Below are 22,468 nucleotides of genomic sequence, written 5' to 3'. Positions count from 1 at the left end.
CCAACTCCACTTATCCACTCCCCACCCCGGTGCCGCCCGGGTTTTATTGCTCCGGGAAACGGGACGGGAGAACCGGAAGGAGCTTATCTTTTTATCAAACTTCCCGGGCCGCCCCCGGTATTGAGTTTGACGGGACCGTCAGAACCAATATTTGAAGAGACCTGCGCCTGAGTGGGTCTGCGCTTGAAGATGAGCCAAAAATTCAATTGTAATTAAAGGAGTAAGTCTTAATCGGAATTAACTTGCCTCTTTCGCAGGTACCACCGCGCGTGAAGAGGGGACGCTGGCTGGCGCCCGAAGAATCCTTTTTGAAGACGAAAGGCCCACCGGCCGGAACGAACGAACGGCATATTTTCAAAGTTCATTAAACTTTTTCCGGAAGTAATTATATCTTATTTCAGCCGTGGCCAAAAATTCACAATCCACCCCACTCCCGGGCCCCGGCCGACCCGGCACACCGACACAGATCTCGGTTGTTTTACATTTTTCCAATTCCAGCTGTTAATCAAATACATTCATTAGTATCCCGTTTCATCGCGCCTCGCCCGTTCGACCGGCCGGGCCGAGGCCGGCGTAATCGGAACCGGAAAACTCGGCCAAACGAAGAAGCGATCCTGGCACCCTGCGTGCCAAATACACGCACACACACACAGTGGGCCGAAGGGAAGAAAGGGCCTGCCAGGCAAGCAGGGGCCTTTTATTTTCCCAATTTAAAAACATTGCGGCGCGCAACAGGACCGCTTGATTGATTTGAGGAGCGCTCCCGGAAAATGGATGCCTTCTGCAGCACGCACCGCACCGTTCCGATGTCCCGCTGTTGCCTGCCCGCCCGTGGCCACGTTTGGCCGGAGTAATTTAACTTGTACCGCACCTTGTTTTTTTCTCCGTTTTTTCGTAGACGGCAAACGGTGCGGTAGCAGTACTGCGCGTTACAAGAAAACAATTTTAATATTTGTATCATCGTGCGCTCGCTGTGGCACCCTTTATGCGCCTTTGTTGTGTTTTGATCTCTGTATCATTACTCCCTGCAACGTCCAGCCAGCCAGCCAGCCCGGCCAGCATAGCACTCAGCGTTTTGTGGCCCCCTTTTTTATGCTGCTGCCGATGCCGTTTCATCTCCGTCGCCACAAAGCCAAGATTCTCTTCAACCGCTCGCTCTATCGCTCTCCTTCTTGTTCGGGCGCTCCCTCCGGCCGATAAGCGTCTCGGGGCGGACGGACGAACGCCCCCGAAGGGCCGGCCAATAATACCAGAAAATGCTCTTACGGTTCGAGCAAAAGCAAGTCGAACGTGTAATATGGATATGAAATTGTCCCGTTTATGATTGTTTGCACTGCACCGAAGCGGTGCCCGGGACGAGGAGGAACCAAAAAACATTGCTCGCCTCGCCTCACGTTGGCCCCTCGAGTTGGGTTGGTCCGAAAGCGGCGGCGCACTTTGTTGCACTCGGGATTCGTTTGATAGTTCAAGAGTTGTAAGAGAATACCTGCTGTTAAGAAGTGGTGCTTCCGATCTCACATGAAGATGGCAGCACCAGCAAATAGAAGCTATCGAATTGGGTTGTCAATCTTCTGACAGTCGGATGGTTGAGTATCGAGATGTCATTACATTTTTTTTAACTAAAAGATGGCTCAATCAATAGATGCAACAATTCTATCCACCCAACAATTCGAGAATGTTTAAAGTTAACTAGTTGTAAAATGTTGTTAGTTATTAGTTATAAGTAGAATAAAATGACTCAATGCCAAGTGGCATAACATATAAACATTTACGTTTCAAACATGTTGATACCTTACACTTATTAAATAGCTGCAATCCCAATGTGGAATCTCTCTGTACTCTTATGTTACCAAGCATTTATGTCTAATAAAGATCTAGACTAGAGTGCTAGAGGACCACTAAAGTCAGTAGTAGAGTTAGCAGAGGCCGCATTTACTCAAGTCCAACCAAAAACGTTTGACTGGCTTGACTATGCCCCTTACTAAACGGATCTAGCCCCAATCGATATCTGTTTCTACGGCTGAACAGCAAGTTGCCTGTTGCTACAGACTGATGCCTCAGTCACTGCCTAAATATCTCGGACTCTTCTTGCAGAACGTCTGCTTGGGTGTCTGCGAGAGCCTGGCACTGCAGAGCGCCTCCAATCTCCAAAGTTCTACTCCACGATGGCCGTTTTTGGCCGACCTTAAAGCAATAATTTCAGTACAAAAAAACCACCGATACTTTTCCAGCGACCTAACATTACTCTCGCGGAGCTCCCGGAGGAACACACACATTACGGACACGGGGAATCAGCATATACCGTGCCCGGTGCATATCCACTCTACGGAACGGAATCGGAAAAATGCGGCCCGGGCTGATAATAAAAAAAATATTAGGTTTATCGGGAAGCCCCGGCCCACGACGGGGCGGACTGGGCGGGGGCTGGGCAAGAAAAACACCCACATTCGGGGCCACTTTTATCATTACGTTTCTTATTATTTTCCTATTATTCTTCGCATAACTTTTCTCCCCACCTGCCTGCCTGCCTGCCTGGCTGCGCCTGCCTATGATCGAAATCAAATTTTTCCCGGCCCCGAACCTGGCCTGGCCCGTGGCGTGGAAAGGCTTTCTTCGATTTTCCCCGCACCGCCTGCTTCGTTCGCTCACTCTCTGCCTGTCCCGCCAAAAGGCGATTTGACGGGTGGGCCGTCGCCACCGTTTGGGGTGGATTTTCTTCACCTCATCGACTTTTTATGGATATTCGGTTTCGGTTACGCTTCCGTTCTATACGGCCACCCCCGACCGACCGACCGACCGTTCCGCGTCCCAGCCAGCTTATCTCTCCTGGCGCGGCTTTCCGGGTAAGTCAATCGCAGAGTGCCATGTGACGTCGGAGGGCGTCGCGTTGAAATGGCGCAACATTGTGACGGAGTGCGTATAGCGCCCAGGGCCACTTTTGGGCCAGTTTTTAAACAACATACGCACCGATTGACAGCTGTAAGCGCGACGTCCGCACGCACTACGTGCTGCGTTAATTGTTTATCTAGCCCCCAGAACCGGCACCATCGGCCCTCCTGTGGTACCTGTGCCGTGCTCAACAAGTGTGTCCCCCCCCACACACACCACACCGAAGGACACCCTCCCGGCACACACCGGTGAGGTAGACAAACGGCCCACCAACATATTGACCTGCCGGAAGGGGACCGGGTTTTTGCGAACACCGAGCACCGGAGCGCCTACGGAATCAAAAAGGCAAACGAAATAAATATTGAAAGCGGAACTGACGAGGGATAAATATTGTGTGAACTTCCTTTCCTGTTGCGGGCGGTGCGGGGGCGAGGCAGCATGTGTTCCGATGGCCTGCAGAGCCCGCGGCCCACGTCCTAGCCGTCCCGGCCGCCCGGCGATCGCCGAGTGTTTCCGATTGAATTTTATTGCCTTTAAATTAATTGTGCGTACTTAGGGGCGACACACACACACACATGCGGAACCGCACGCACTGGTCGCAGGGGACGTAAATACACTCGTCGTATGTCCCGGTCGGTCCCGGACACGGGTTTCCGGTCCGGTGCTGCTCCCCGTCTGTGAGGCTAGCGAGCGGTTGGTGTTGTTGCAAGAAATTAAATGACTCCCGGGCCACGGGGCCCCGGATGGTCGCCTGGCGTCTGCCGGTGCCGGTGGCGGTTGTCCTGCCCATTTGACACGGTAAAGCCCCCGCGTGAGATTGATTGCAAATCACAGAAACAATTCATCAATCTGCCCAATCCGGCTGCCCATCGGAATGGAATCGATCGATCAGAGACGGGTGGGGCCGCCGCCGCCGTGTTTGCGCCGGGCGATGCTATTCGACCGATTGGCCGCCCTTTTGTGCGCCCTTTTTTTGCATACCGCCACCAGCATACCAGCCGGCCGGCCTGCCACACAAATCCGGCGCCGCACCGAGCTGTATGTTTCCGAATGATTTATCCAAAGATGGCCCAAAACATGCAACGCACGCTGCTGCTGCTGCTGCACGGGTTGCCGCCGGGACGAGGCCCATGTTGTTGACCGTTGGCGAAACATAAAAATCGCGTGTAAACATTCACGAAATCATATGCGCGCCAATCGGCGAAAGAATCGGCGATCTGTGCGCCTTTATGTTGCCCGTTTCGATTGCATGCGGCTCGCTGGCGAACACGGTCAACCTTACCACTGCGTGCCCAGGACCCGGGGACCCCGCCAAACCCCGGTTGCAGAAGGTGGCGGCGGCAATCCAGTCGGCGGCCCCGGACAAGAGAACACATCGATTAAAAAGTGCACTTATAATACGCAGCCCCCGATCGGGCGCAGGGTGACGGGTCCCCCCCGGTGCAGTAGTCTCTCTTAAATGTTCATTTCCTACCATCAATTTGCCATATGACACCGAAAGTGCACACACAAACAAGAGGGCCAATCTTTATGGCAGGCCGTAAAAAGGCATTAAATAAACCGATGCAAGCAATGGCCATGACGACACCGGCTCCACTCGCAGTGCAGTTTTCTCCTGCAGTGCACCCAGCCACCACCCCTCCCGATCGATGGCAATTATTCCCATCTGCATACTAATTGCATCGGGACCCCCCCTTGGGCCCATCGACCACCGCGCGTCCTCCGGCGCGCCGATCAGACTCAATCCGATTCCGAGGACCGCGGGCTTCGGCCCGGAATGTGTAACGCCTCGGCGCGGCCCAACCGCCGTCGTCGTCGTCTTCTTACCTTATGCTGCCATTACTGCCACTCGGGCCCGCTACATCCGCCCCGCCTAGACACACTGCCCGCCGCCACCGCCGGCCTCGCTCTAGCCCGCCCGCGTGAGTGTGTGCGCACACATTTAGCACATTATCTAAGCATATGTTCCGCAGTTAATTCATGGGGCTGCCTTTATGTTTTGACATAAATGCTTGCACAAATCGGTTGCTCGGGTGCAGCATGCCACCGCACCCCGCCGGCCCCACGGTGCCGCTGGTCCGATGCAGTCCCCCTGCGCGTTGTGGCGTTGCGTTTGGCGTTGATCATCTGTGAATTAGTTTTATATTTTATACCCGCAGCCGTAACGAGCGCTCCACACTCTCTCTGTGTTTGCTGAAAGATGGAGCATCGAAAAACGTGAAACCAACATATTGGAGGACATTAAACCGATGTATCTCTCAATCACCCGAGCAGACATAATCGAAAACCCCATTGCGCTTCGGTCGGTCATTGCTCAGGGATTGGGGAAATTGAGATATCGAAACCATGCGTTCTGGTCGACGATTCGTGTTCGGATTGGCTACTGTCGGAGTACTGACATACCATTTTACCCGGTCAAAGAATTAAAGTTGTGATGCAAGCTGCAGGGCGCCACAGAACAGAGATCTATGAAAGAAAGTTAGTTAAATGGTGTTATTGGCCGTATATTCCATTAAGAATTGGTCGTTGGTCTCTGTGGTCGTTGGTCTTTGAAGATGCGCTTGTTGTTTCAGAAAGTTAAATAGAAGTCGTCATTTAGAGGTTGAATCATGAGCCGCGTGCCCGTTGTTAAGAACTGTTTACATATGTATATTTAATCAGAATAAACTTTGCTCATATTTTCATGACTCTCCCACATCACTCTGGAGTCACACAAGGGAGCAGTTCAAGTGAATGGGCTCCGAACAACTCTCCCAAAGCGGCTATTAACTCAAAAATATCGGTCTGTGTTCAACATGGTTTGGTTCAGCATATTATTGTAGCCGTCTGGAATTAAAACGAAGCACAGAAAGTTACGCGCATTAAAATAGATTGCAACAATGCACGATAACGGAAGGGCATGAACTAGACGTTTGGTTCCGAAGCGTTTTATCAATTTCTCAAAATAAACCAGACTGGAGCTGTCCCAGGAACCCACGAAACCATTTTGATGGACCCAGATGAGACGAATGAAATGATAGAACCGAACACAATGTGGCCAAGCATGTGTTTTTAAATTTAAGCGCATCTACCCATTAACCCGCTTGGTAATAACTTCAAGGATGTCAATTTTGTATTTGTTTATTGAAAGCGCACAAGAAAACGGGTAGAAACCCCTCCGTTTGGGCCACCTTTCGCGCGCGCGTCGGCCACAGGAAACAATATGTTTCGATCGTCGCGATCGTCGTGATCGTTGCGATCGTTCATGAGTGTTTAGCTAATCGCATATTCAGAGAGTTGCCAACGCAGCGCCCTTCGCAACGCAGCGCAGGATAATTATTATAATTATATCGAGTTGAGACAACCGTTGGGCCTGGTTCGGCCCGGTAACATATTTATGCATCATTCTCTCTCTCGACGGTGCGATCGACGCTGCCGCGTCGTCCGGCGTTGTCGTTGTCATCCTGTGGCCGCGCTGTTGACAATCGCATTGGCACCGATTGGCGCTCGATATGTTTCATTTGGCGGCGCACTGGGGCGGCCGCGCGGGTTGGCGCTCATGGGCAACATGATCGGCTCCGATCGTCCTGCAACCTGCGCCGCCTGGATCATTATGCATTCATTTTATATATATTATAAAAAGTCGTTTGTCCCGTCCGTCGCGCCCCGTCCGGTCCGGTTTTCGTTCCGATGATGGCAAATGCACCATTTTTCGATGGCAGGTAAATGCAAAACGTCGTGGCGTGGCGTCCGACGAAAGACGAGGAATTCATTTGATAAATTGGATTTTTATTGTAATAAAAATGCAGAAAAGAAAGGAAACATAGCCATAATTATACACTCTGGTGGCGGTGGCCCCCAGCTCCCGGCGATCAATGCCACAATGCCGGCCGGCCGAGACACAACCGACGACGCTGACGGCCGACATGTTCGACGCTCCGAAATGGACTCCGAGCGTAGCATAAATTGTAAAAACTAATTATCGACTTACCCTTTTCCATTTTGTGGCTCCCTTTGGCTGCTGCTGCTGCTGCTCTATCTGAAGTTGGAATACTTTTATTAATTATCATTATAAATGATCGATTAAACGCCACGGCTATTTGCATTTTAAAAACGAGATTTTCTGGTCCTATGAAATTGAGATCAACTTGGCTGGCAGACACACAGGACAGACAGGGACAGCGAGAGCTCGCACCGCGCTTGTAGGTGCACCGCGGCCACAGCTAAATAAGCTACCGGAGCATTCGGAACAACGGAACGACCCAAACCGAGCCGCGAGCGCGCGCGGTTGCAAAAATTGATGCATAGCCATCCTAAGCACTTCTTGGAACCGCCGCCGCCACAGAGACAACGGCCGCCGCGGAGACGGCCACGCCGGCCGGCCAGCCGGATAAGTTTGTTGAACCTTCATACTTAAACCCGCCGACCCCGACACGTAAAATCGTTCGCGCGGTCGCGAGATGATTATTAAACCCCTCGCGGCCTCGCTGACGTTAATGTATATTACCTTTGCTGCAATCGGTTTGCCGTTCGGCCCTAGCCCGACTCGATGTTAAATCAATTTTGTATCATTTTGTTGTGTCCGAACACAAGGCGCACTCACTCGCAGAACTCATCCGGACAGGCGCGCTCGTACAGCTTTATTACCTTTGACTTTCGGGACCTCTGCGGCCCACACGCGGGATTCCGGAACCGCATTCGGGCACGGCTACCGCAAAAACGGTCCCGCAGCACACCGGAGAAGTATCGGAATTCGGTTTGCAACAATGATGTACATATACATTTGTATCAATTCTCGCGATGAGCGATTGCGGACTGCGAACTCTTCGTTGTCATATGAATGACTTTGAGGTTTATGAGTGTCAGGGCGGGGGAGGAAAAATGCAGGCCTACCTCAGTGGCTTCCGCTTTGATGTCGGCCGAGATTGTGAAACGATGGGATGATGCATCAATGGAGTAAAAATAGCGCCTGGACGGACGCACCTTTTATCCTCGATTAACCCGGCCCGCTCAGTTCATAATGCTTATTTGTGGATATGTGTCTCATTTGAATAGGAAATGAGCATTTTATCGCCACCACCGACCTGAGAGGACACACAAGATGATGAAAGGCAAACACAGAGCGGGAGCATAGAAAAAGCATAAATAAAAACCACCGTTGCCGGTGTCGGTAGTGGGGTTGCTCGGCAGGGCACACCTTCAGGCGGCACAAGACTTTCGGGATCAAATACAGGATGCATTCCGTTTGATGTCTTCGTTATCAGCAGAAATGTGTTGTAAAATTTCAAAAGAACGCTCCGGCACGAACAGCCACTCGGGTGACAACTTTTCTCACCTCTGCCCGAGTACCAGGGTGCGAAAGGATTCTCCGGTCCTGCGGAGATGGCAATCTTGTGGGCGCATTAATGCACCCTTCAAGCACTCTTGACGATGATCGCACCGTACACCGCACGAATTGGTTAACAAAGGTCATCATTATTGTGACACTGGGTGTGTGCAAAAGTGGTCCGATTGTTCATGGGAACTATCTACGGTTAATACCATGGCACGTAAAGAGGAATTAACCACACGGCAACCGTAGTTTCGAACCAAAAAAAAAAACTATCGGATCGGCCTAATCCGTTGCGTTCCGTACAGCGTGCGGGGTCCGCAGAATTTTCCTCGCATCGCAATGGCCGTGACAACACCGAACTTTTTGCACTTTTATGGCACACATTTCGGTGCACACTCCCAAAACGCACACAGTACGGCCAAAGGAATGCTACCACCCCCTTAAGAGGGGCCAGTGGACATAATTTCAGAATTAATACCTTCGCCAGGACATAAACCAACACTCGGGTCGGCCCCACGAAACATAGTATTTGTTACGTACCGTGTCACACCCCGCCACCATCTCACTGGGACCTCACCGATTCGAAAGCGAAGGATTACAAGGTAAGTTTGAAATTAAAGAAAAACAGGTGGATTATATTTGGATCTTAGGATCGCTTCTTCGCCCACACACACGCGGGCGGGCGGTGTCACTGTTCCTAGGCCGGATACCTTACATACATTATACATCACGGACGAACGCCCTGGCTGGCTGGCTGGCTGGCTGATCGCCGAACCCGCTGGCCGCTGAAGTGCAGCTGCAAATTATTAGTACATTATGTTTCGCCTGGCGCTTGGCCAGGATTCGGTGCTCCGGCGCCGCCTGGCGAAAGCTGGCGCTTCGGTTTGTTTACTTATTTCCAAGCTTCGGCAAAGTTCGGCCGTTTCGCGGGTCCTGTGTCGGCATGCGCCCTGGCAGAGGCGGAGTCAACGCCGATCCTTAACCGCCGAGAAAACGGAGGCGGTAATAGGACAGGTCCTCCGCGCTTCTTGCCAACACCTCTCGCGGCGGGTTGATTTGCTTTTTCTAAGCGCGTGTTCGAAAATTTCCTTTCCAATTTTCATCGCAAATAAAAGTGCATACAATATTGCGTCTGGCGTCTTGCCTTATTTCCCGAGCGCCACCAAAGCGCTTTGTAGCGGCGCTTTTGTGACAAAAAAGCAATGTTAGCCCCGTGCTCTCGGTAGTGGTAGTGGTTAGTACATAAACCAGAAGAAACACAGGCACTATATTGCACTTTGCGCGAAAACGTTCTTTCTTTGTGACGATTGCTGCTGGTGGCATAGGTACATAAAATATGCCATAAATTGCGACTTGTATTCCGCCTGATTCTTGATTATTTCCTTGCTTCATTATTAATCTTTTTCAATGCAAGGAATGCTGAAAAATTCAAATGTCTGCATGTTGCAACTCTCGCCACCACCGCATACCACACGCGGCCACACCACGCGGCTCTTCATATCGGCAACAAATTTCCATATCGATTTAATGAAACTCCTCCTTTATCACGAGTTAAAATTGTGAAGCACTTGTGTCGAGTAAATCAGTTCGCCAGTTTCAATTACCCAGCCACGTCTGTTTTTTATTATACCAGCAGTAAGATATTTATTTTTTGATAATCGTTACAAAAGGCGCTAGTTTAAATTACACATTTTGCCAAACCGTGCACAAACGGGTCCAAATGAATGAGATTCCCAAAAGAAAATACTGCACAGGAGTGTCTGAAGGAATGTGCCTTATATTCGCCACTAAATTAGTCTGCTCGTTCGTGGGGTGACTTGTTTCCTTTGTTTTTATTTTAAGTTTGCTGGTGTGGTTTTCCATGGTTAGTTTCAAGCCAGTTTTACAGTATACAGAGCTGCGTGCTTACGAAAGGAAGTTTGCATAACTTTTGTAATCATTCGTGATTTTGTGCAATTTACATCGGCAAAAGCGGCTCTATGAGTTATCCCGAGCCGACATCCCGAAGCTCATTTTATTGATAAAAATGTTTGGATGAGGGTTCTTGAAATCCTTATATGCTCGAAAACAACCGAGTAGAATGTTGAGAGGGATTCTCCAGCTATGTTTGCCATCCTGATCCTGATCCTCTCGAGCCTCTCGAGGTGCACAAGAAAACTATCGTTATCAATCTATAAATTCAACTTTAAAATCAAATGGTTTATTAAGTAACGAAACATTTTAAAAGTAACTAATACAATGTAATGATCTTAAAAGTACTTTCCGATATCATATAAAATCATTTTACAAATTGCAGATCTAAATCCATCTAAATTTTATTATTCTGTTGATTGACTTGGCCACCCTATTTCTTAATGTGATCTAAATTTTTGACAGCATGAAATGTGAATTACCCTGTATCGTTTGTTATGATTCGCGTTGCCCAACTGACAGCTCAACAAGCCGTTTGATACAAACCACAGATAAAGGGCACAAAATGACGCTACCCTTAGAAGCTTGTGAAATTCTGAATCATTTAAACCACTTGGGGTACCGGAACATAACAGCTGAGCAATTGAAAGAATTTCAGAAAGGTAACTACTAACGGTGAATTCCGTGTGTGGCCGATCCTGCTAACACTGTGCGTATGTTTTTAGATCTGCGAAAGCTCGTCAAGTTCGACTCGCAGCTGTACGGGGATTCACGTCCCAAAGACACGGACGATGGACCCACACCGGACAACGTTTTCGAACGATTACACTCTGGGAAAACAATCAGCTACAAAGCGAAAGTTGCCCGTAAGATGAAAAAGATAGAAACTGCCGACTCGCCAGACAAGGAAAACCGAACGGAAGAACCCAAGCCTGTACCGTGTAAGGATAGTGGCAAATCATGCAAGATGTGTAGGTACTCGTGCTGGCCGGGTTATTGCTACAACACATTGGGGTCTCACGGCTACCATCTATCGTTACAGGGATAAGACCAAAGAGCAGTCAATCATTTCGCAGGAGTGATCCGGTTGCCTTGTATCACTCGTATCAAAGAGACTGGAACAAATTTAAGCTTCCAGGAGAGAACGACCATGCGGAATTGCGCTGGAAAATCCGAACAAAACTTCTCGGCGAGTAACGTCGGTCAATGAATGAGTGGCTTATACAGTTTTTTACACTTTAATAATAACGCTAAGAAACTAAACCCACGTCCGCTTCGTTTATTTGTCGTGTCTAAATTTGCACATCAACGAGCGGGCATCACTCCGATTTAAATGCTCCAACAACTTTTGTTCGATGTCTCGAAGTGCGCTCTCCGTCAGGACAAGCGTGTTGTGCTTCAGCATCGAATACACATTCAGCCCGTAAACCGGCATCAAGTTGACGTGGCCGATGCTATCCGCGCCTATCGATATGTTCCGCGGAAGAACATCGGACGAATCCACGAACAGCACGGACGGTCCCCAGAAACGTTCGGCAACCAAGTCTCGCAGGTATTGCGGGTCTTCGGTAGGTATTTCCAGATCCTTCACCACGTGCAGATCGTCCTGGGCCAGTTTGATCGACAGGGTGGACACCAGGCCTAGCACGCGGTTGAAAAATGGCAGCATATAGAAGTGGGTCGTTGGTGAGCGTGGTCCGTGAGCAACACCGCCGCCCCGCCACAGCGGAGACCGGATCGAGCCATGTCTCGCTTTACCGAGACCCTTCTGTGGCCAAGGTTTCCTGCCTCCGCCGCGTGCTTCGTTTCTGGTTTTGGCATGTGAGAAGCTCACGAACCGGTATTTCCTCTGCCACTCGATGTTCTGGTGCACGATGTCGATTCTAGGGGCCGCACCAAAAACAGCATTATCCAGCATGAGGAGACCCAGTTTCTGTTCCTTCACCGTGCTCATGTTCTCCAGCCACACCTCGCGCGGTTGACGCCATTCTTTCGGCAACGCTACGGCACTGGACTGAACTCGGGCAATGCCATTTAACGCCGGTTCGAAGGTTTTTAATAAATTCAAAACTTTCAACATCCTACGGAAGGGATTTTATTTCGTAACAAGACCGGTTCCCATGAGGCAATGTAAACAACCGAGCTCACCGAGAGGGTAAGACAGTGTAGTTATGGCATCAACGCTTTATGGCACTTATAGCATGTGTAAAATTTAAATTTTCCCAATTTTACGCGTTTAAAAAAATCAAATTACTTTGCGTTTCAATAGTTTCCGCTTAAATTCAGGAACTGTTGGTGGGTGAAGTAGAATAATTTCACAAAACGCCGAAAAGCTGCCGAATAGTAAGTGCGCCAAAGTGGGAGACTCGACACGGGTGGAATTTCCTTCCCTTTAGAAAACCCAGACTGGCTGAAATTCCGTGTGCCATGTGTTTTGCCGGTGACCAGATTTGGGACACCAAAAACTTCCCAAACAACTGCGCCCGGCGCCCAGCACTAGAAAAGCCAACCGTGGGTAAGACTTTCAAGGGCAATATGTTGCATTCTCGTTCCGAGACAATGATCACAGGATACATTTAGATTCCCACAAATTATTTTCCCCGAAGATCTCAAAGCGAAAGGATGTGTGCGCCGAAGTTATGTGTAATTAAATGGGCCGGACATCAGTTCTGCATCAGTTCCTGTTTAGCGCCAGCGGAGTAAGGAATAAGGACGACGGAACAGAAAACGAACGACGTTTGGTAAGTGAAAAATTGTTTTAATTGAAGTGGACTCTAGAGGCATGATAAATCGATAGCATTAAAATTTGACCAGCACTGTTGACCACTGTTCCGCGCCTGTAAATACGCATGGCACTCACACAGTCAAAGGTGTGTCAGGTTTGAACATAGATGTCAGGTTCGAAAACTCATATTCAGGTTCAAAAATCGGTCGGATCATAAAAACAACCAAGCAGTTATTTTGACATTTCGTGTTTTTTACGTTTAGTCGAAATCGTCGGGTGTGTTTTACTACGTCGTGCGTCGTTTACGTTCAACAAGCGCGTAATCGGTACGAGAATTACTTTGAATTCGCGTACCCTTTAGGGTTGTTATAAGTGCTAAAACCAGTAGGTGCTCTCGATGTGACCCGTCAAACCCGTGTCTTGTGCTTGTGATCCGTGCGGCGCGGCACCCTGCGCCATCTTATGATCTTTGTCGAACGATTTGTCAAAAACTCCCATCGCAACCAAGCAACCAGCGACATTTTATGTTCTTCACCAACGCGTTTCGTTGGACTTTGCACAAAGAATTACTTCTTCGCGAAACAGTGTGTAGTGCGCTAGTTTGAGCTAGTTGTCCACCAAAATGCATTCATCCCGAGGGCCTGCAATGAATACCGTTTCGATTGGTACCGATTCCAGTAGTGGGCAGCCCTTGGCAGGCAAAAAAGATTACTGTGACAGTGCCAACACGGACTCCGGTTTCCTGTCCGGAGCTAACCTCCACACGTCGGAAAGCCTGTACTCCACCGAGAGTCTCCCGCCTCAGTCCGGCGCTAATCAGAGCGGTGCATCTGTTGCTACCGCTCCGTCGTCCGCCATCGACGAGAAGGAGGCGGCAGCAGCCGACGACGAACAGGACTCGGGGATGCTGCCGGACGCGGAGCCCAGTTCGCAGGAGTGCGATATCATGGACATTTGCCAACGTCTCGATCGATTGATGAAACGCGAAGGATTGCCATGGTACCAGCAAAACGAAATGGGAGACACGTAAGTCGCAGCAGCCCTGTACATTATCTCAGCAACCTTAGCAACCTTAGATAAGGATATTCTAACGTTCGTTCCCGTTCCGTCGTTCCGTTTACAGTTCGCTCCATCTGGCAGTTTATGAGGAAAACGACGAGTTGGTTCGGAAGCTGACGGCCACTGTTCCGCGGCAGTTTCTGAACATCCAAAACGATGCCGGCCGGACGGCCCTACACTGGGCGGTGCTGCTGGATCAACCGAGAATCGTCCGGCGTTTGGTGACTGCGGGCGCCTGCCTTACAACGCGCGATCCGTACGGCAACACGGCGCTGCACCTGGCCTGTGGCCAAGCGAATGTACGCTGTGCGAAGGAACTGCTGGCGCCCCCGAGTGCGGTCGAGCTGCAGGAAAACAATCTAGTCGTTGTAAAAGTTCCCCAGGATCTGGAACAGTGGAACTACGATGGTGAGTCAATCAATCTTTCGGTCTCTCGGGTCACGATGATGCTGGTGGCCACACATGTGGGGTGTGTGTGAATGAATTCGTCAGCGATTCCATCACCGCCACGGGGAGCTGGGTTTTCCGTCGAGGGTTTCCCATTTATGGTCAAAGCGTTGCCCCGCTTAATAATAGAACGCGGCCGCGGAACACCGCGATGCGTCTCTGTGGCTAACCAAAATATGCGGGCAGAAATAGCCGTGCCATTTGGCGGACAGGGAGGGGAGCTGCGCGTCCAGCAGCGCGGAGTATATGTGTGTTCTAATTATATCAGAAGTTTGCGCTAAAATTAGTGATCGATGCCGCCGCCGCCGGATCTGCGCAAAATCGGAATTACTTCGGTGGCCCACCACCCAACGAGGAAAGGAATGTGAGTGTGAATCACGGTAAAACGGCATCAATTGGAATCCGACTAACGACGACGTGACGTTTTGTGCTCGCCCCACACACGGAACACGGTGGTCCCGAATGGTTGGAAAACCCAAAACTTTCTACGTTGCTGCCGCCGCGTGTTTCCCACACTCACTGAAATCCCAGCTAAAGGGACCCCTTCGTGGGAAGCGAAGTGCCCGAGGCGTAACGGGGCACGGGCACGGGACGGTCTTGAATTGCAATCGCAGCTGAACGACGTTATGTGTTGGGTTTTTCCCAATATTCTTGTAAAACGAGGCGTGCGCCCGCACACACCAACACACGCGGCCAGCGAACGCACTGCTCACTCACACGGGCACGGACTGCGTCGGTGTGCGTTGCCCGCTGTCTCCTATCCACCCTCGAGGCACGAACCGCTGTTACCGGAGCATGTTTTGATACACCCAATACATTACATGTGTGGCTCAAAGTAAATTTTCTTCCTCGAGGTCATCGATCACCGGACCAGATAGGCCATTCCATTGGATCCCTCTGCTTTATGTCATTCCGGATGTTTTTTTTTACAAGACTTTCCGTCGATCCCTCGCGCCCCGGATAAGATTGGTACGGGGCGCACTCGGGGGGCTCGCTGGAAACGGGAAACTGTTTGCCCCCACAATCGACCTCGCTTCTTTTTTTACTACATCATCATCTGGCGCGCTGGAATTGGAAATTCCGCATCGCGCGCGGGTTTTACCTTGCTTGCGGTCTGGTCTTCCCCCACCCGCCTCCAGTAACCTGTTGTGAAACGGGCACCTAATCTGCTTCGTTTTCACTTCTTTTCGCTGTACTACTTGTTGAATTTCTTGTTGGTGGGGACACAACCACGGCACACGAATGCCCCGCTCGCTCGGAAGGGTTATTCCGTCGACACGACGAAGAACCCGATCAAATGATTGACCCACACTCTCTCTCTCTCTCTCGCTCTATCTGTTTCAGGAAAGACCTGCGTGCATCTGGCCGCTGAAGTGGGCAGCATACCGGTTCTACGGTGTTTAATCAACGCAGGAGCGAACATTAACGCCAGGGTAAGGGGCACGTCTTAATCGGCTTATCGATTGGTTCGCAATTGACGTCATTGGCTTCTTGCTTTCACAGGAAGGAAAAGCAGGACGCTGTCCGCTACACATCAGCATCGACCGAGGGAACGAAGAGCTGGCCAACTTTCTGCTGGACGAGTGTCCTCGAGTTTCGCTCGAACTGGAAACGTACGCCGGGCTCACGGCGTATCAGCTGGCGGTGCTGCAGAATAAGCGAGTCCTTGCGGAGGGTTTGACCATGCGGGGCGCCAGCAACGTTTCGCCACCGGAAAGTGACATTGAATCTGACTCCGAAGACGAACTGGTAAGCTAAAGCAACGCGCTGTCGTCGTCGTCGAGTTGAGGGTTCGCCACGATCTGTACTATGCTGTACCCTTCTTGTAATGCCTTCAAGCCAGCCCCTCTCTGTTTGTGTTCCTGTCCACCCTGCACCGGACAGTCTGTTATAAATTACAAATAATGCTCATTTTCATTACACGTTGAAACGGAAAGCTTTTGTTGATTAGTTTAGTAGGGACGAGCAGCTTTAACACGATCGATGTTTTTAACGCTAGATCAGGTTAGACGTCATTAGAAGATCGTTTTCGATCACAAATAACATCGCTCTATGTGTGTGTGTGTGACTCTCTGGGGCGAGCCTTCTCTGTCGAACTACTCTTATCATGCCATTGCGCCGTGGCCAGAGGCACTCTTCTAACCGAATCATGCATCTATATATGGTTTCACATTCCACAGATGATCAGTAACTACGATGGAACGAATGTTTTTTCTGCCACTTTCCCCGGATTGTCGACCATAAATGTGTCGTAAGCTCAGCCGAACGCCGAACCCGGGGGCCACATTGGGGAAGCATTATTTCCATCAAAAGAGCCATAGGGACAGGAAGCTTGTTTGTAGTTTTCATGCTTCCGGGCGTATCAAGTAAGGAGACATAGAACGAAAAACAATTAATTGAAACGGCCACAATCCGCAGATCTAACAATCTGTTGTCATCCAGAACGAAACGATTCATCAAGGGACCATTTCTAGCGCTAGAGCCCCCCCACACTTGAGCAAGTAGTGTATGCCATTCGAAAGTCACAACTTTTCGGAGAATCGCGCTTTGCACAACGATCGAGTATTTCCCCCCTATTGTGCAGAGAGGGTTAAATCTGTATACGCGTACCCGTGTAGATTATATGCGTGTGCGTATCACAAGTGCCTTACGTGTTAGATGCGGATCCCCATTTGTATACCATTTACCGTCGAAAAAGGCGGATACAACCGAATACCAACACCCGAGAAGAGTTCGTTGTGGATAATATAAGTTTGTAAAAACAGAGAAACAACATCCCAAAAATCGCAGGGTTATCGTTTTTATCATCCTTCATCCCGTTTCGCTTATCGCTCTGTGAACACAGCAACAGAGCGGCCACAACGGTCGCCACTCGTTGCCTCGTTCGCGCCATACTCGCGTAATGTAAAAGTTGTTTGTAAAAATGCAAAAGAAATACTATAAACGCCCTTTCGAAAACCAGCACACATCACGCTATGGTGAAGCACCCCTCTGGCGGCGGCCTCTGGTGGCATTAGAGGAAGCTTAATCTGAACCACCTTTCGTTGAGAAAGCGAGATAATATACATATTAACAAATATTTAATTTATGTAATTCAATTAACTACCCGTAAGCGTACTGTAAATGTAACGATGGTGAAATAGAAAAGAAACAAAATAAAGAATTATATTGCTAATGACGGACTGTGTCGCATCCTTTAGTTGTTGCTACCCATTTTGGTGTTTGCGATTGTCATCGAGTTGGCAACGCGCTATTGCGCGCCGCTTACTGCGAGTGTCCTTTGAGTCATCATTCGATCCATTTTTGAAGTTAGGTTCAATGCCCTCTCTGATTATCCCGGTTTTGCTCCCATCGAACAGCTGACGCCTGGCAGCTAATGAACTAATCGAATATATTTTGCACACGTTTTCGTTTTTACTACATTCTTTCCAGCTCAAAGTTTGCGATTATTACTCTGCGCTAACATTATTCAAAGCATACAGAATTGATCGCATTACGCAATGCGCGTTGCATAACTTCCGGCGAATTTGGGCGGAACAGGAAACCGTGCCCATTCTATTGCGAGTTTCAGGTTTAGGAAATTGAAATCCCAGCTGTTTGTCGCCGCCACCATCTTCCTCGCACATTTGTACCGTTTTTCTTCTCGTTTCGATTTTATTATTAAAAAACAATTATCCCATAACGTCATTTGCCAACAACAGATAGGTATATATGTGTGTGTGCTTGTGTACGTGTTTATATGTATGATATTGATCGAACCGTGATCGAATGAAGATAACGAGCGTTTGAGGCACAAACAAAAACAATAAAAGGATAACAAAACTATACGAAATACGCGCTGCTCTACGATGCCCCCTCTATACAACTAAATTCCCCTCGGTGAGTTATTTTCTACCTATTCGTGTGTTAGATTTTGCAATTAGATTGATGGCACCCTAGAAAGAGAGAGTATGTTTGCAGGCGAATCATAAGCGAACATTTGCGGCACAACATATCGCGCTACTCATCTCAAACACGATTGTTTTTTTTTTTTGCTATGCTCACACCATGGCCTCGTTTCGGTGCTTCCGATGGCAGTGACAGAGGACACACGCTGACTTGAGGACGCTGCTGTAGGTATGGTGGTGATCTTTCCGTGTTCCGTGTTTACTTGGCTACGCCCGGATTGGGCAGCTTCTCCCAGCTCGGTTCGATGCCCCAAATTTCCCGCGCGTACTCGGCAATCGTACGATCGCTGGAGAATTTGCCACTCGTAGCGATGTTGTTGATCGACATCTCCAACCACTTCGCTTGGTTCTGGAGCGGTAGAGGAAAAGGATCCCAAGTAGAGTCAGTCAAATCGTTCCGACGAGCGATGCCACTACCCCGGTGGAATGCCCTGAAAACGTACCTGGTATACGGCCGAAACACGATCCTGTGTCTTGATGTACGCCTCGTAGTCAGCAAACAGGTAGTAACGATCGTACTTCAGCAGCACGTTGGCCAGATCCTGGAACTCGTGCGGGTTGCCCGGGCTGAAGAACCCGCTCTGGATCTGATCGACGCACTGCTTGATGTCCGGGTTCGAGTTGTAGTAGTCGTACGCATTGTAGCCGCGCTGCTTGAGTTCCTCCACCTCCTCGACCGTCATGCCGAAGATGAAAATGTTATCGTTGCCCATCTCTTCGGCCATCTCCACGTTGGCACCGTCCAGCGTGCCGATGGTAAGGGCACCGTTCAGCTGGAACTTCATGTTACCCGTACCGGACGCCTCGGTACCGGCGGTCGAGATCTGCTCGGACAGATCGGCCGCGGGCATGATTTTCTCCGCCAGCGTGACGCGATAGTTCTCGAGGAAGATCACCTTCAGCTTGTCGCCGACGATCGGGTCGTTGTTCACGACGTTGCCGACCGCACAGATCAGCTTGATGATCTGCTTCGCGATGTAGTAGCCCGGGGCGGCCTTGCCACCGACCATGATCGTGCGCGGCGTAAAGTTGGCCGTCGGGTCGCGCTTGATGCGATTGTACAGCGTGATGATGTGGAGACAGTTGAGCAGCTGACGTTTGTACTCATGAATACGCTTCACCTGGATGTCGAACATCGAGGCCGGGTTCACCTTCACCCCGTAGTCCCTCTCCAGCAGCTGGGCCAGCTTGAGCTTGTTCTCTTGCTTTACGCGAGCCACGGCCCGCTGGAAGTTCGGATCCTTCGACCACTGCTTCAGCTGCTGCAGCTGCTCCAGATGGACCGGCCACTGGTCCCCGATCTTCTCGGCGATCAGATCCGACAGGCCCGGGTTGCACAGCAGCAGCCAGCGCCGGGGCGTGATGCCGTTCGTTTTGTTCTGGAACTTCTCCGGCGTCAGCTCGTAGAAGCACTTGAAGATGTCCTTCTTGATAATCTCCGAGTGGATGGCGGCCACCCCGTTGACGGCGTGCGACCCAACGATCGACAGGTTGGCCATGTTGATGCGCTTCTCGCCGTCTTCCTCCACCATCGAGAGGGCTCGCATGCGCCCAGCGTCGCCCGGGAACCGCTTTTCCACGTTTTGTAAATGCAAAAAGTTTATATGATAAATAATCTCCAGGTGGCGCGGCAAGATCGACTGCAGCATCGACACCGGCCAGCGTTCCAGCGCCTCCGGCAGCACGGTGTGGTTGGTGTAGGCACAGGTGCGCACCACAATGTCCCACGCCTTGTCCCAGCCTAGCTTCTCGTCGTCGAGGAGGATGCGCATCAGCTCGGGAATGGCCAACGATGGGTGAGTGTCATTCAGCTGGATCGCCACCTTGCTCGGGAAGTCTTCGAACGAGGTGCGGACGGCATCGCGCGACCCAAACTTGGACGCCTTGTACCGCCGGACGATGTCCTGCAGCGTGGCCGCGCACATGAAGTACTCCTGCTTCAGGCGCAATTCCTTGCCCTCGAAGAAGTTGTCGTTCGGGTAGAGCACCCGCGAAATGTTTTCGGCCAAGTTGCGGTCCAGCACAGCCTGAATGTAGTCACCATCGTTGACTGCGGATGAAAGAGCGGGGCGATTAGCATCCCACCGTGGCCACTACTGGTGACGCCGATGACCGTAGATACTCACAGAACTTTAGGTTGAAATCGATCGGCGACTTGGCGGACCACAAGCGCAGCGTATTGACGACATTGTTGCCATAGCCGGGCACCGGATTGTCGTACGGCATGGCGAACACCGTCTGCGTGTCGACCCACTTCTTGCCTTCGGGTGTATCGATGACGCGACCGTAGAAGTGAATCGGAATCATGTACTCAGGGCGGGCCTTCTCCCACGGGTTGCCGTAACGCAGCCAATCGTCGGGCTCTTCAACCTGCTCGCCATTACGGATCTTTTGGGCAAAGATGCCGTACTCATAGCGAATACCTGCCGATATCAGAATGGGTGACCGGGATTGGTAACTCGAAATCAAAGAATGTGACAATCGATTGCATCTAGCAACCTGGGGTTATAATTTTTTTGACGTTGGAGAACATGCATTGGTTGCTAGATGAAACCATTCGCCACAGAGCCAATGCTCTCGGTCGCTTTTTCGGTGCTCACCGTAACCGTACGCGGGCATGCCGAGTGTGGCCATCGAGTCGAGGAAACAGGCGGCCAAACGACCCAGACCCCCGTTGCCGAGACCGGCATCTTCCTCCAGTTCCTCCAGCTCCTCGATGTCCAGACCCATCTGGTACATGGCTTCATCGCACGACGTCTGAATGCCCAGGTTGATCATGGTGTTTTGCAATGATCGGCCCATGTAGTACTCCAGCGACAAATAGTACACGCGCTAGTGGTCAGATCGTGCAGCGAGAAAGAAGAAAAGAAAAAGTATATAAAATCATGTTTATAGAGGCGCCGCCGCGCGCGCGCGCCTTCCGGTCCAGTATCTTCGATCACGGTCCGTCGCGCCGGTGGCCGATTCTTATCACCAGCGGCCGAAGGCAGATTATTATCCCGCCCCAGCTGGCTGGCCCCGGCGGGACACATAACGAAAACAATCCCATTATTATGTTATGTTTTGGCGTGTTCCGTTCTAAGGATCAACATTCCGTTAATCACACAATCGCGGGGCTCATTACCCTGCCGGCCGCCGCCGGATCGGTCCCGGGGTTGGTTGCTGGCCAAACACCGGCCTTGTTTACTTTTTATGCGAAAAATAGCACAATAAATACAATAAATGATTGGCTCTCCCTCCCCGGAAGGGTAAAAGGGCACCACGATCGACCTTATCGATTGCGTTTAACCTTCGTTCGACTTCGTTCGCGTACGCGCGCGTAAGTGTGACAATTCATCCTGACCCCGGGAAAGAGTTATAGCGCAACGAGACGCTGGAACGCAGAAATTGGGTCACAAGAGATAAGGCGCACGAAAATGTGCCGGCACAAAGCCGACCGAAATATCCTGCTTCGGCACCACACAGAGCTGCCGCCGCCGATCGTCGTACCTCGTGATCGCAACCACATTGTCCACGCCGTTCGCTATCCTTTCGCTCACGCTCGCCCGCCCGTTCTATTAGTAGCATTGACAATTAGAGGTCAAATATCGAGTTCATGGAGCACGGCTTGGTGCGAGTGCTTTGCACCTACACACAGGCTGTGTCGGGCAGGGGTCACATTGCTCTCTCCGGGGGCTTACCTTCGGGTCCCGCTCGTAGTAGTACTGCTGCGTACGGATCCACCGGGACACCAGATGATCCTTGACCGTGTGGGCCAGGGCAAAGTAGTAGTCGCGCACCGTGGCCACATTTCTGTCCTTAACGAGCGTGTAGTGCAGATGCCGATTGAAGTCCTTTTTGATCTCGTTCACATCCTCCAGCTGCGCGATGCCGCGGACACTGATCTGTTTCCTCTTATCCACGTCCGACTGGGGCTTCGACATTATTAGTAGAGTCGCGCTTTTGGGGACTGTTACTTAAAAATGGGCGAGAAAACCCTAGTGAAAAACGACACTCTGTGGAAAACCGTTCAGGATCGACCGTTGGCTGCAACTCGGAACCGCGAACCGATCGACACGATTAGCGAACTGAGAATGGTTTCTGTTCGGTTTGTTTCGCTACTACTTCGGTCACCTTGCGAAGGTCATTCATGCGCTCTTTGGTTTACTTGCCAAACTGTCATCGCGCACACATTCGCAC

At 50.6% G+C, this 22,468-nt stretch overlaps 4 protein-coding genes across 4 annotated transcripts; 2 read left to right on the top strand and 2 right to left on the bottom strand.

Moving 5' to 3' along the window:
- Positions 1–10,658: 10,658 nt before the first annotated feature.
- On the top strand, positions 10,659–11,364 carry LOC128272226 (uncharacterized). Its single transcript, XM_053009994.1, has 3 exons — positions 10,659–10,773; positions 10,837–11,082; positions 11,154–11,364. The coding sequence occupies exons 1-3, from the start codon at positions 10,677–10,679 to the stop codon at positions 11,306–11,308; spliced, it is 498 nt and encodes a 165-aa protein (XP_052865954.1). The 5' UTR covers positions 10,659–10,676; the 3' UTR covers positions 11,309–11,364.
- On the bottom strand, positions 11,357–12,219 carry LOC128272225 (39S ribosomal protein L4, mitochondrial). Its single transcript, XM_053009992.1, has one exon. It carries the CDS (start codon positions 12,189–12,191, stop codon positions 11,391–11,393), a length of 801 nt encoding a protein of 266 aa, XP_052865952.1. The 5' UTR covers positions 12,192–12,219; the 3' UTR covers positions 11,357–11,390.
- An 893-nt stretch (positions 12,220–13,112) lies between these two features.
- LOC128273977 (NF-kappa-B inhibitor cactus) lies at positions 13,113–17,508 on the top strand. The gene is made up of 5 exons (XM_053012050.1): positions 13,113–13,862; positions 13,960–14,303; positions 15,687–15,775; positions 15,846–16,091; positions 16,523–17,508. Exons 1-5 carry the CDS (start codon positions 13,459–13,461, stop codon positions 16,595–16,597), a joined length of 1,158 nt encoding a protein of 385 aa, XP_052868010.1. The 5' UTR covers positions 13,113–13,458; the 3' UTR covers positions 16,598–17,508.
- An 828-nt stretch (positions 17,509–18,336) lies between these two features.
- Positions 18,337–22,351, bottom strand: LOC128273976 (glycogen phosphorylase). The gene is made up of 5 exons (XM_053012049.1): positions 21,970–22,351; positions 20,890–21,121; positions 20,416–20,712; positions 18,733–20,339; positions 18,337–18,638 (listed from the first exon to the last, which is right to left on the bottom strand). Exons 1-5 carry the CDS (start codon positions 22,210–22,212, stop codon positions 18,489–18,491), a joined length of 2,529 nt encoding a protein of 842 aa, XP_052868009.1. The 5' UTR covers positions 22,213–22,351; the 3' UTR covers positions 18,337–18,488.
- Between the last annotated feature and the right edge of the window lie 117 nt (positions 22,352–22,468).

Source organism: Anopheles cruzii, chromosome 3, assembly GCF_943734635.1.
Source record: "Anopheles cruzii chromosome 3, idAnoCruzAS_RS32_06, whole genome shotgun sequence".
Taxonomy (NCBI): Eukaryota; Metazoa; Arthropoda; class Insecta; order Diptera; family Culicidae; genus Anopheles; species Anopheles cruzii.
This window is presented reverse-complemented; position numbering and strand designations above follow the sequence as displayed.